This window comes from Sesamum indicum, linkage group LG8, assembly GCF_026168435.1.
Source record: "Sesamum indicum cultivar Baizhima isolate 11 linkage group LG8, ASM2616843v1, whole genome shotgun sequence".
NCBI classification, from domain to species: Eukaryota; Viridiplantae; Streptophyta; class Magnoliopsida; order Lamiales; family Pedaliaceae; genus Sesamum; species Sesamum indicum.
The window spans coordinates 31240400-31253894 of record NC_142664.1 but is presented as its reverse complement, the minus strand read 5'-3'; the positions used below and the strand labels follow the sequence as shown (position 1 = coordinate 31253894).

The 13495-nt window shown below is 40.3% G+C and overlaps 4 protein-coding genes and 1 non-coding gene across 6 annotated transcripts; 3 read left to right on the top strand and 2 right to left on the bottom strand.

Annotated features, from left to right (window-relative positions):
- Window positions 1-323: 323 nt before the first annotated feature.
- Window positions 324-407, top strand: TRNAL-CAA (transfer RNA leucine (anticodon CAA)). Its single transcript has one exon. It is a non-coding gene; the product is annotated as a tRNA-Leu (tRNA).
- Window positions 408-653: 246 nt separating this feature from the next.
- Window positions 654-5039, top strand: LOC105169744 (FMN-linked oxidoreductases superfamily protein). Of its 2 annotated transcripts, none has more exons than XM_011090242.3 (10): window positions 654-999; window positions 1354-1470; window positions 1594-1842; window positions 1942-2188; window positions 2272-2495; window positions 3032-3304; window positions 3586-3867; window positions 3982-4102; window positions 4413-4582; window positions 4674-5039. In XM_011090242.3, exons 1-10 carry the CDS (start codon window positions 724-726, stop codon window positions 4770-4772), a joined length of 2058 nt encoding a protein of 685 aa, XP_011088544.2. In that variant the 5' UTR covers window positions 654-723; the 3' UTR covers window positions 4773-5039. The 2 variants fall into 2 exon arrangements, with proteins under 2 accessions (XP_011088544.2, XP_011088543.2); XM_011090241.3 differs by having other exon boundaries at window positions 656-999; window positions 2269-2495.
- A 249-nt stretch (window positions 5040-5288) lies between these two features.
- On the bottom strand, window positions 5289-7377 carry LOC105169743 (amidophosphoribosyltransferase, chloroplastic). The gene has a single exon (XM_011090240.3). It carries the CDS (start codon window positions 7294-7296, stop codon window positions 5545-5547), a length of 1752 nt encoding a protein of 583 aa, XP_011088542.1. The 5' UTR covers window positions 7297-7377; the 3' UTR covers window positions 5289-5544.
- A 1440-nt stretch (window positions 7378-8817) lies between these two features.
- Window positions 8818-10716, bottom strand: LOC105169742 (peptidyl-prolyl cis-trans isomerase Pin1). The gene is made up of 2 exons (XM_011090239.3): window positions 10362-10716; window positions 8818-9213 (listed from the first exon to the last, which is right to left on the bottom strand). Exons 1-2 carry the CDS (start codon window positions 10594-10596, stop codon window positions 9089-9091), a joined length of 360 nt encoding a protein of 119 aa, XP_011088541.1. The 5' UTR covers window positions 10597-10716; the 3' UTR covers window positions 8818-9088.
- A 168-nt stretch (window positions 10717-10884) lies between these two features.
- On the top strand, window positions 10885-13479 carry LOC105169741 (uncharacterized). Its single transcript, XM_011090237.3, has 3 exons — window positions 10885-11141; window positions 11250-11315; window positions 12992-13479. Exons 1-3 carry the CDS (start codon window positions 11094-11096, stop codon window positions 13037-13039), a joined length of 162 nt encoding a protein of 53 aa, XP_011088539.1. The 5' UTR covers window positions 10885-11093; the 3' UTR covers window positions 13040-13479.
- The last annotated feature ends 16 nt before the right edge of the window (window positions 13480-13495 follow it).

Here is a 13495-nt window from a genome sequence, read left to right as displayed (position 1 = left end):
ATTTCAACTGAGACTTGTAGGAGTCGTGAGGATGATAATGTTGAAGATTAGCTAGCATGTTCACGCACCCGACAAAGCGACAACAATGATAATTAAATATGTAGAAGGGAAGATATTGCTTAGAATCCTTAGGGCGTGGGTTTGCAATTCATTTTGGGAAATTAAAGGTTGATGCAAATAAGATGCTATGCAGAATGCCCTTAAACGGCAAAAACAATGAGATAAGAACTTTGACAATTTCCACAAGTTTCCTTGGAATTGGAAGAATGGTTAAGGCCAGGTCTATTTATATATAAAGTAAAGCTACAGTTGGTCGGCAAAAGGTCAGGATGGCCGAGTGGTCTAAGGCGCCAGACTCAAGTTCTGGTCCTCGTGAGAGGGCGTGGGTTCAAATCCCACTTCTGACAAAATTTGTTTCTTTTCCCATATCATTAGCAACTCAGCCCTAATAATTTCAATATTTCAACCAAATAAATTATTTGACAATGTCTATAATACTCCAGCAACTTACTAATTGTGGCAATCCCAAAAGGCCTATATTGGGCTGAACGCCTCAATCCATTGGGCTATTTTAGTAGTCAGTCCCCAAATCACGTTCGCCTTTCCTTTCTACGACGCCGTTTCACTAGCAGTTACATGCTAGTCTTCTTCCCCTGCCTGCACTTTTATATTTCAACTGCCACTATCCTCCACTCACTCCCACAAACCCTACCTCCACCCGCAATGGCTGACCCCTCACTCCTGGATAATACGTTGAACCCCGTCTCCGCCGCTCAACCTCCGCCTCTGGATGAAGCTCACCCGACCCCCGACGAGTTAGTGGCTAAAGCCATAGCTCCGGTGAAAAGACATTTCCTACGCCCGCCGCCCGTTAGAACTTGCGATGGCAACAACAGTAGTAAAGCTGATGAAGGAGCAGCCGCCCAGAAGGATGACGCCTCCGCTCCAATTCTCAAGGAGAAGAAATCCAAACGCCAGTTAAAACGCGAGCGCCGTCAGGTCAGTAAATAAGTTGGTTGCTTGGAACACTTATAAACTGCGCGGTATACGAAATGAAATACTATTTGCTTACTCATGTATAATGATTTTGAAGCGTGAAGATGCATTACATTTTCTTGCTAAGACTGATGGAATTGCTTTGTACAATGATTTTGAAGCGTTTTCTTGGTGCATTACATTTTCTTGCAAAGACTGATGGAATTGCTTTGTTTATTATTATTATTATTTTTTTTTTGGGGGGGGGGGGGGGAATGGGATGGAATTACGTTCATTCGTCTTTTGTACTTTATTTGCTTTAATCACTTGTACACGTTATATTATGTGGACTAAAGGTTTTTTTAAAACTTAACTTAGGAACAAAAGTCTGCTCTACATATTTGTCCAGAGGTAGCGAAAAGTGGGAAGGTCAGTTCATGTCCTTACGGTGACAGATGCCGCTTCAACCATGATGTGGAAGCATTCAAAGCTCAGGTAGACTTTAAAAGTGAAAGATAATAGAACCTACCAAATCTCCATTGAAGAGCTATTCTGTTGAATAAATGTTAAATTTAGTTATTGTCCTGTTGTGATGGGACATGGTGCTTTTGGGTGCAGAAACCAGATGATTTAGATGGCATGTGCCCTTTCTTGACTACCAAGGGGCCGTGCCCTTATGGCCTGGCTTGTAGATTTGCGGGTACACATAAGGATGATAATGGTGAAGCTGCTAATGAAACAATTAATGGAGACGAGAGAAGCAGTGAAATGAATGTATTAAAAAAGGATGTCCAGAAGCTTTTGTGGAAAAAAAACAGAATGAAGTTCCCCAAGGCTGATGCCGCACTTGAACTTCTTGGGCTTGTGGCAAGGACTAAACCTTTTAATCTCGATACCATTCCCCATGCCCAGAGTAGTAATTGTTCATTTTCGGCTTTTTTTTTTTACTTTCATATTTGACTGTAGGGGCAGGGAAAAAAGAAGAAAATGGTGGAGAATGAGAATGATGACAAAATTGTTAGCAATGACTCTGGTGATGTTGATGGAAATGGTTGCTGTAGAGCAACTGGTGACTCAAGCAACGATTTAGATTGTGCTGCTGAAGTCTTGGAAGAAGGTAAACCAGATGAAGCAGACACAACTGATGAACTTAGACCACCCAAGAAGACAAAGAGCTCAATTGATGAGACTTGTTCTGTTCTGGTTAATGATGGTTAGTTAATAACTACTGATGTAAGCTCCATTTTAAGTTCTCTGTCTAGGTGGTTTTGCTTATTTGGTCTCTTTTAACAGAAGGCTGCAAACAGAATGAACCAGAAACCTGCATTGAGAATATTGTGGAAGACAATGATAAATGCCTAAAGTTACACCCACGGGAGAAGAAACTCATTGACTTCAGAGAAAAGCTCTATCTTGCTCCCCTGACGACAGTAGGAAATCTACCATTTCGCCAGGTCTGCAAGGTCCTGGGAGCTGATGTTACATGTGGTGAGATGGCAATGTGCACCAATCTTTTACAGGTTGGCAATAGCTATATTTTCTTCTGTGCTGAGCTAATTTGTTACTGGGGTCAGAGTATGCCAGGTCTTCCAGAACTACTGGATTTTTTTACGAACAGTTGCAAACCTCTGATGTTTCTTCTGAATTCATTAAAAAAAAGAACAATGTTAATAAATTGACAAATTTTCTTTTCTTGTGCTTTTGTTTTATGTGATTCCTTGCATAATAATACTTTTTAAAGTCATTTTTATGCAGTAATTGGTATTTACAATTTATGTAACTTATTAATGGTCCATAAGATGGAACTAGCACGCTGTTTGCAATTTCCATGCCAGTTTTTCTTTGATTATTAAGTCTGTTCTAATTCCTTCTTCTATACGGAGAAGTTCCTAATCTAAAAAATTCATTTGGAGAGCATAAAATTCTCAGGGATTAAAAGTTTGCTGTTGTCAGCTGGCAGTTACTACAGTTTTACATGTATTTTTTGTAGTTTTACTAATTAAGAGTTTACTGAAATTAATTGCTCATTGATGCATTTCACTGGAAAATTGTACAGGGTCAAGCTTCAGAATGGGCTTTGCTAAGGCGCCACTCATCAGAGGATCTGTTTGGTGTTCAAATATGTGGAGCATATCCAGATACAGTTGCAAGAACTGTTGAACTAATAGAGCAGAATTGTACAGTGGATTTCATTGATATTAATATGGGATGTCCAATTGATATTGTTGTCAACAAAGGTGCTGGTTCTGCCCTTCTTATGAAACCAACGCGAATGAAAAGTGTTGTAGAAGCCTCTTCTAGAGCAGTCGACATACCAGTTACTATCAAGGTTTGTCCTTGATTTTATCTTGTTCCATAGAGGCTGAAGCATTCAATGCCTAATAATCTTTCTCGTTACAGAACACAAAAAAAATGTATTGCAAATACTTATTCTCCTGTTTGATAAAAGGACAGAGAGATATAAGCTGCAGTTTTAAACAAAATATTTGTTCAAACTGTATAAACCCATTTATCATTACATTAATATTAGCTTCCTAGAAACAATCCTTGACCTTCTCTGGCATGGTTTACTTTGAGGATTTGTCACTGTAGTGATTTCTGCCTCTCCAGGTACGAACGGGTTTTTATGAGGGCAAAAACCGGATTGACTCTTTGATAGCAGATATTGGAAACTGGGGAGCCACTGCAGTAACAATACACGGTCGGACACGACAGCAACGGTACAGCAAACTTGCTAATTGGGAGTACATCTACCAGTGTGCACGAGCAGCTCCATCTAGTCTGCAGGTCCTTGGAAATGGTGATGTGTTCTCTTATTTGGACTGGAACAGTCACAAGTCTGACTGCCCTGAACTCTCTACATGTATGATTGCTCGAGGGGCATTGATCAAGGTTTGTAATTGAGCTTTTCCTTCTACACAACAATGTAAAAGTATTTGAATGAATTTGAAGTCTTATGCATCTTTCATCTGCTTAGTTCTGAAGATGCTTTCTCAAAATTTGCAGCCTTGGATATTTACTGAAATCAAGGAACAGAGGCATTGGGACATTAGTTCCGGACAGAGGTTGGATATTTTGAAGGATTATGTACGTTTTGGCCTTCAACATTGGGGTTCTGACTCAAAAGGTATATAAGCCTGTACTTACACATTCTTATTTCCCATTGGAATATCTCATTGCAAACACACACATCCATGTTGTTTACGAGTGGTAACTTAGAGTTTTAAGGCAGTTTGTCCTCCAGCATTGCAGTGTTAATATAATTGTATGCGAGCATTTCAAAAGAAATCATCTACATTCTCCTCCATTTTTCTATACCTTTTCTATTGTTATGTATAACTATTATATTTATAGTAAGTGAATTATGATTTATGAGCCAAGATCTTAAATTGCTAAAAGAGGTGATCGAGTATTACATCATCGGCATTTAATGGCAGGAGTTGAAACAACCAGACACTTCTTGCTGGAATGGCTTAGTTATACTTGCAGATATATACCAATTGGGCTGTTAGATAACATCCCCCAAAGAATAAATTGGCGGCCACCTTCATACTTTGGTCGTGACGATCTTGAGACCCTAATGGCCTCTGAATCTGCTGCTGATTGGGTACATATTTAAACCATATCAAGCCATTTATCCTCTGAAAAGTTTATGTATTCTCCAGATCTTAAACTTGTCCGGCAAATTTTTTGTGCAGATTAGGATATCTGAGATGTTGCTTGGCAAGGTGCCTTATGGTTTCACATTTGCTCCCAAGCACAAGTCTAACGCATATGATAGCGCAGAAAATGGCTAAGTAGAGCATCTGGGTTTCAATTTAAGGCAAACTTGCAGAAAGATGCTGACACACATTGTATGTCCCGCACAAATGCTTTGTCCATGATTTCTAAGGCGTCATTTACACACTGAGAAATTTGTTCTGTGGTGAGAGAGCCGTGAATTTTGTGGACTTAACAATACAAAATCCAATTGATTTTGGATGACTGTAAAACGAATCCTTATACGGTTTTTCTACTTGTATTCTCATAAAGCATTTGTCAAAGCTTAATGTGCTTCTCAGACATATTCGAACCTTGAGTTATGATTCTTACAGTTGTTTACTTAGGTCTCCGTTAAATCTAACGGAGACGGCAGAATGCAAATACATAGGAGCGAGGAACAAAAAAGGACAAACAAAATTCCTCGATCCAAAGGTGGGCCTTCCTGCTGGAAGGACAACGGAACAGAACAGATGGTACACATCTTCTGGGCGTGGAATGGCTGCATTTTCGTGGTAGACATCAAAGTGTGACCTTACAAAACTAAGGTGATATAAATCCAATCCAGCACTTATCGCCCACATTAAATATTAAAATGAATAAATAGAGTACAGCCAAAATTTTTGTATGAGCAATTGGTCCGACACCCATACTTCCAACATAAAGCAGTCAAATTGCGAAACAAAAAAACATGTGTTTCATTTAATTGAACTAGGGATCCGATCTTTCCATGACCAGAAAAGCTTTATAATCAGAGGTAAATGTGGAGACTAGTGTGTATCCAGAACTAAAATGCTAAATAGATCACTCCTAAGCAGAGGACTTGATCTCCTCCTTCACCTTGAGTTTCCCAACTCCCACCCCCTCTTGATTTTTGGTCTGAGGAAGCCAACCTCCATCAATAGACCCCATACTTCCACTCAATCCATCATCAAGAAAATCCCCAACCCTCTTCACTTTACCAGTTGGCTGCACCGGGTACTTCCCAGAAAAGCAAGCATAACAGAAGTTGGGAGAATCATTCCCCAGCAAATTCTTCAAGCTCTCAAATGGCAGAAACGCAAGCGAATCTGACCCAATAAACTCCCTAATCTCCTCCACGCTCATCCTATTCGATATCAACTCCTCCGCACTAGGAGTATCAACTCCATAATAACACGAGCCTATGATTGGAGGGCTCGCAATTCTCATGTGAACCTCCTTAGCACCAGCTTCCTTCAACAACCTAACGATCTTGGAAGAAGTCGTTCCTCTGACGATTGAATCATCCACCACAACAACACGTTTGCCCTCCAAGACGGCCCTAACTGGCGATAATTTCAGCTTCACGCCAAAGTCCCTAATCTTCTGAGAAGGCTCGATAAACGTCCTCCCAACGTAATGTGACCTAATCAAGCCCTGCTGAAACGGTACACCAGCTTTGGCAGCATATCCTAGCGCAGCAACAACCCCTGAATCGGGCACCGCAATCACCACATCACACTCCACTGGCGCCTCAGTAGCTAAGATTTCCCCAAATGCCCGCCTCGACTCGTACACGGATCTCCCAAAAACCACAGAATTCGGCAGTGCAAAGTAAATATGCTCGAAAATACATGATTTGGGCTGCGGGTGACGCATCAAACACAGCGACCGAACCCCTTCCTTATCCACCACAAGAACTTCTCCAGGAAAAACTTCTCTCTCGTATGTGGCCTCAATCAAATCCAATGCGCAAGTCTCAGAAGCAAAAACCACGGCACCATTGCTCCTCCTACCCATGACCAACGGGCGGAAACCAAACGGGTCACGAACCGCCACGAGCTTGTCCTCTGTCAAGAAAACCATCGAATAAGCACCCTCCAGCTTTTCACAAGCCTCGACTATTCTCATAAAGAACGGCCGGGCTTTTGATATAGCAATCAAGTGCAGAACCACCTCCGTATCCGAGCTCGTGTTGAAAATCGATCCATTCTCTTCAAGCTCCGCCCGCAAAGCTTGGTAATTTACCAAGTTCCCGTTGTGGGCAACCCCAACCGACCCGAATCTGTAACCCGCAACAAAAGGCTGTACGTTTTTAAGCATAGACGATCCAGCTGTAGAATATCTCACGTGGCCTATGGCTATATCTCCTGGCAACTTATCCAATTTTGACTGGTTAAAAACCTCGGATACGAGCCCAACTCCGGTGACAGACTGGAGGACGTTATCGTGCACCGCCACAATCCCCGCGCCCTCTTGGCCGCGGTGCTGCAGTGCGTGGAGAGCCAAATAGCAGAGGCGGGAGGCTTCCGGGTCTCCGTAAATACCCACCACCCCACATTCTTCCCGAGGTTTATCGTCATCATCATGAAAAAATAGTGCGTTATCAGTACCTGAATTGATTGTGTTCTTGTAGGATGAGACGATATCTGAGATGGGATTCTTTGCGGGAGTAATATGAAGGGGTTTTGGAAAGATTTTGGGGAAGAGGGAGGAGAGCGACTTGGAGGACGGAGAGATAGGGGAGAAGCGAGTAGCGGAGGACGCGGGATAGGCGGAAGCCGAAGGAGGAGCGGAGGCGGCAGTGGTGGCGGTGGCCATGGGAATAGAAGAGGGAGATAAAGGACGCTGGGGTGGGGCGGCGGACTATGAATAGCCAAAGGAGGTGGACTAGGTTTTGGTGGCTTTATGTTGTCTGAGGAGGGAGAGAAACTCAGAAGGTTAGGGGTAACTAAGATACACTGCGGTGACAACTGGGAGTATCACGGAGGAACATGATTGGTCTGTTATGGTCCCAAGGGACAGAATTGAACGAACTGAGACGGTGAAATACGTAGACAATCTAGTAGCGTGACGTCACTTGTTTGACGTGTTCTTGTTCTTCCTTACTCACATCTTCGGTGGTTATTTTTAGTAAGTAATATTGGAGAATTGGATTCCCAGATTCGGAAAAAAAGATCAGTTTCAATAATAATAGCAATAATTAATAAAATAATAATTATTATTATTAAATTTATATAGAGACTGGAATTGTCAGAAATTATAAATCAGAGTCTTTTAAGAATGAGTTACTTCTCCCGGAAGGGTGGTTAGAATTGAATTATAAATTTATTTTTTTTCTAAAATTCGGCACCCTCCTCTTTTTTTTGGTCCATGATGGTGATACGGCGTCGTGGGGTTAAAGAAATAGAATTTTAATTGATGGACATAATTAAAAGGTAAGAGTGAGCAGGGAAATAATAATAATAAAAAGGGAATCAGAGCGATATTAAAATATGATTGATATGATTGTGGTGGCAGTGGCAGCGGCTGTGCGTGTGTTTTTAAAACTAAGATTCGGGTAAAGCTTTTTTGTTTTGTGGGCTCAATGAATGGCTGAGGGATGCTGCTACTTTTGACTCCCACTTCAATTCCAATCGGCTAACTGCCAAACACCAAACTCGATAATGAAACTGGAATTTTTCCATGGATGTGTAGCTACAAATACAATATTCTTGTTCAGGACTCCCACTCTCACTATAACATCTTCACCATATACTCACTTTTTTTGACATCTTATTAAACTTTAACCAAAAACACCCAAATTCAACAGACCATTGGATGGTCTCAAACTTTTCCATAAGAAAGCTCGACCCCCACCCCAAATACTAAGTCCACGTTACGCTAGCAAAAAGATATGGGTGATAAGAATTTGGAAGCCATTTTCAGGAACATGTGGTTTTTGAGTTTGTGATAGCAAGGTCCAAGTTGTTTGGGGCCAAGAGAATTGGCTAACAACTATATGGACGAAGGGGAATATCCCACACCCCCTTTTATCCAATCAAGTTCGTATCTGGGCCATTATCCCCAATAGCACCAACCGCAACTGCTCTGTCAATGTCTGCTTTGGAAGATACATACAGTTTTCACTTTTCAATAGTTGATGATCCTGAATCAACATACTATAATGTCAATGGCTCAAAGCTGGATTTTGTAGCTGCTACCGTTATAGAAGTTAGAGCAATCAAACTGCATCCTAGCTGCCAGAGCAGAGCTCAAGTAAAACCTTGACGACAAGTATGAGTTTCATATTAATAAAAATCACAAGGATGCATATCTATTTGCTTGTAAACATAACAAAAATTTCTCAAGATACCAGAATAGATAATCCAACTTGGGGTGAAGTATAGGAATTTGGTTGTTCAGTACACTCTTCAAGAAGAAGGGAACTTATTTACTATAGTCCACGGAGAAAATGTCATACATCTTGCCAAATAAATTAGTTATAATATTGAGTATCGTGGGGAAAGAAAGAGAGAGAGTGATGTTAAGAGCATAAAAATGCGTAGAGTCTTTATTTGGCATGTTGTAGTTTGATGCAGGAACTATTCTTCCTTGCTGTAACCGGGTCTGATCAACCTGTTCTCATGATTATGTGAACTCCGCTATCTGTATCAACAATATCACTAATTTCACCAACCTTCAACCCGTATGTGGCATCTTCAAATGGTTTCTGCATCTGACCACGGCCAAAAGGGCCTGAAAGAACAAACATAATGAGATCCCAATCTTGAGATTAGGTTATGCTCAAGTAAAGAACTCTGACTTACAAGCCACATAAACTAACACTTCTCAGAACTGAAAATAAAATAACGTGCAGCTCACACTAATGGAATGTCAAGAATAAAGACAAGTGCGGTTAAAAGGGCTCAAAAGTTGAAACCATAGAACTGATCAAAGTCAACGTGGACAGTGAAGGGCAACATTGCTTCTCATAAAAAGATGAAAATGATTTCCAACTCCAAACAGTTTCTTTGCACGATAGAATAAACATGAAATTTTGATGATGCCACAAGAATGCAAGGACAGGGAAATCATGAAACTGACACATCTCCAAAAATATTATAATTATCAGAAATTAACCACTTAGAAACACACAGGACAAAGTCAAGCCAGGGTACTTAGGCAAGCAACCAATGAAAGTTTCCTGCTGGAGAAAATAATGCAGACAACTCATGAGAAGAGAGAGTCAAACAATTAAATAGGTTGCATGCGGTTTAAACCTTTTACATTGTAATGAGATCAAAAGAAATGTAAAAGAGCTGAAAATAGTGACATATCCTTTACTAAGCTCGCGGTTCATCCTATGAAAATTATATGCAAACTGAAGGACAAAGCAGAACAGAGAGTATATTAACATACAGAATCTTGAGGTTCAAACGGCAAATATGGACCATTTACATCAGAACGTCATACCAGTCACACAAAGGACATGCTATTGTGCAAGCTGGGCATGCCACTAAAGCAAATCTCAACCTAGAGCATCCACGACAGAGGGCCGTTGGTTACAAGCAGCACAAAGGAGTACATAAGATCAGGATCTAATACTGATCATAGCCCATTACTTATCTCTCCATATAATCGACGTATAGTAATTTTCTCATAATTGCTCCCAAAGTTCATCATAATATTTCATAAAAGTTTCAACAAATCATCCGATCATCAGAGTGTTCTAGCAAGCATAAAACGGAAAACATCAAACCGGACAATATGTCGCGACAGATAAAGCTAAACGAAACCTAGAAATAAGAATTAAATAGTGTCTCAAGGGGAATCAAGTCAAAAAATGATGAAACTGAAAAGACCAAAATATCCCATTTGGAGAATAAAAATTTCAATTTGCATACCAAGATCGCCGCCGCGCTTGGCTGAGCTGCAGTCGGAAAACTGAGACGCAATATCTTCAAATCTTGATTTTCCGGAAAGGATGTCATCGCGGATAGTTTTGAGCTGGGCGACGGCCTGGCCCCTTGTGGTGGAGGAGATGCGGCGGCCCTCCGGGTCCTTCCAGGAGGACTTCCGCCGGGATCCTTCATGCTTTATCAGTATGTGCGATGCCCTCACCTTCTGGCTCGACGACATCCCGAATTCTGCTTCGGATTATGCAGTGGTGAAAATCAAACAGAGAGAGAGAGAGAGATGGCAGACAGTGGAGTGGAGCTGGTGAGGTAGTGGGGGTAGAAGTGGAGGGGACCAGTTTGGGGTTTATTTGAAGGGTTCGCGTGCAAACAAAGCAACGTCGTTCTGTTCATTGTTCTAAAATTGAAAATTTCAGATATTTTGATTTAGTGTGTCTTCGTGGGCCCAGCCCAACCTCATAAAGAGCTGAATACTAGTATGCTTCGTAGCCCACAATACTTGAGCCCTGAACAAACAACTGGGCCGAAAAGGTTCAGATTTCCAAACTTCAGTACTCCCTTTTAGAGAGAGAGAGAGAGAGAGTGTGTGTTTTCTCAAACTCTGCAAACAAACAAAACGTGGAAAGGAAACGATACCAATTGGAAAGAAGAAAACTAGAAGAGGAGAATTCCGGCGTGCGTTTCATCTTTGCCATATATTTCTGTTCAGAGCTCGCAACAATGGCGCCTCCTCCTGGACCGTACTCCGGCACCAGCACACTCGCTTTGGTAAGTTGCATTTCATCATCCGATCTGCTGCATCCGTATATTTAAGTGTATACAAATACTATACTTTTATTTATTGAGAATTTATTTGAGCTTCATTGACTGGGGCAGGTCGCTAGGGTTTCCGCTTTCTCGTTCGGACTGGTTTACGGCAGCGTAAAACTGAAGATTCTTAAGGTATTTTTCCTTTTTATTTTTGTTTTCATTCTCTCCGTTCGTAGGAGATAAATAGAAATATGAATGGATATTTATTCTATACTGTTTTGCGCTTTGATTTTACTTAGTTGTTATTTTAAATCAATCGGTGGATTGTTAATTCGATCATTCCTTCCGCGGTTTGGTGTTGACTATATTTAGATCTGTCGGTGGGGATGACTTATCTGCCCAAATATATAGCTTGAGCTATCTTTTTAACTTTTATTCTCAAAAAGTTTCACCACTGTTGTTGAAATTAGATTTGATATCGCATAATTCAATATTGAGAGTGTAACTGAAATTGGATTAAGTTTACTTATGTTTGTTTGAGTTGAAGTTAATGAACATAGGTGATGAGGTTTTCAGATCTCCAGATGTATAGTCAAACTGTAAATTGAAATATTTTCATGAATATATACAGGCAGGGGCCTCATTTCAGAACCAATAGACGACGATGAAATTTGTTGCATGATTGCTGGCTAGTTTGATTGATTACCTTGATTGAGTTTGACTTTATGAGTATTGCATTGTTGTAGTGCCTAAAAGAATTGTTTCTTTCATGAGTGCCTTGATTAGAAGTGTTTCAGTAATCTCTTATTGCCTGGAAATTGTTATATCCTTTCAGCTATTGTCTATCTTCTTTTTCCTTACAAGAAAAGGTTCTGGCTTCCAGAGTTTTGGTTGAATGCATTGGGGAAACTGACAAGATTATGCCCTTGGTATTCATTTGAAAACAATAATCTACATGGCCGATTTGTTTTTAAAATTCAGAAATGGACAGGTGTTTGGTTATGTTTCCAATAGTGCTAAATCTGATGTTATATGTCAGTTGAATGTAATGTTGGTGGTGTCAAATCAAGGAGTTAGTTATGTGTTCATAATATAAAACTTGATACCAAATTTGCATTGTTTTAATTTGGGCGTGTTGTATTGGGGTTAAAATCAAATGGAGCCTAAAATTTCTGATCTGTTGGACATTGGCTACATGAGAAATGTTTTGTATTTAAATATTGAGTGCTGGACATGTGTTTGTGATATTCTATGTCATCTTTCTAGTATAGCTGGTTCACTTCATTACAAGACATAGGATTGACTACCAAACTTCTTTACCTCAACTTTGTACTGGAAAACTTATTTGAAAATCTCTATACTCTGCGGTAGAATGAGATTGTCATCCAACTCTGTTTGAGAAAAAATGGGTGAATCCCAGTTCCTAACCCCCTGAATCAATATACAATTGTAGTCATTTGTGAAACTCATTCATGAATACTACAGCTTGAACAACATTGTTACTCTTTCAGAATAGGCAGTCCGCATACACTTTGATCTCCTCTGGGATGGAAAACTTAACACTAAAATAACATATGCTGCCTGCATGCGTGTTCATTTAAGTTGATCATCCGCATAGCTGGTGCATGTTGCTGAATAAGTTCCTTCCTTTTCTATACGCATGCATCTGCACAAATTTTCTATTCTTTTACATCACTTGCCTAGTAGTGATGTAAAATATTATATGTATCATATCCAATTCTTTTCTGCACTTGTCTAGTCTTTCCTAGCCATGCGAAGTGTTCGTAACAATGCCCTTTATTGCTGATTTCATCTTGTCATGTGATTGCTTGAGAAGGCTTACATTCGCCTTTTTATTATTTTACCAGATGCAGGCCAAGTCTCATAAGAAAGCTGAAGCTAAAGGGCACCACTAGAGCAAAGAATTGTGTTTTTGATTTGGTTCACTAATGAAAATAATTATGAGAAAAAATAGTTTTCCATGCGGGCCTGATGTGCAGGACCATAAATGTCTGTGTAACGTTTCAGCTTGCGGACAATGGTTGCGAGGTTCTTGCTTTAATCTCCGTCATTTCGTTTCAGTTTTGACAATACATTGAAGACGGCCAAATGATATTAGCTCAATAGGAAAAACAATTATATTTGCACCTACAGCAAGAGATCACTTCTTTGACGGATTTGTGCAATGCTACGGAGTTAATTTCCGTATGTTTGGCATCTTGAGCTTATAAGCTCTGAGCAAGCAGCTTTGAGGAATTTCCTTTGGTCGTGTTTTTTGGCAATAGTTTGATGGTAGATTATTGTGAAACATTCGATTATCTTGTGCTTCTGCAATGCCAACCCATGTTACATCTTTTATGCTTGCCTAATCT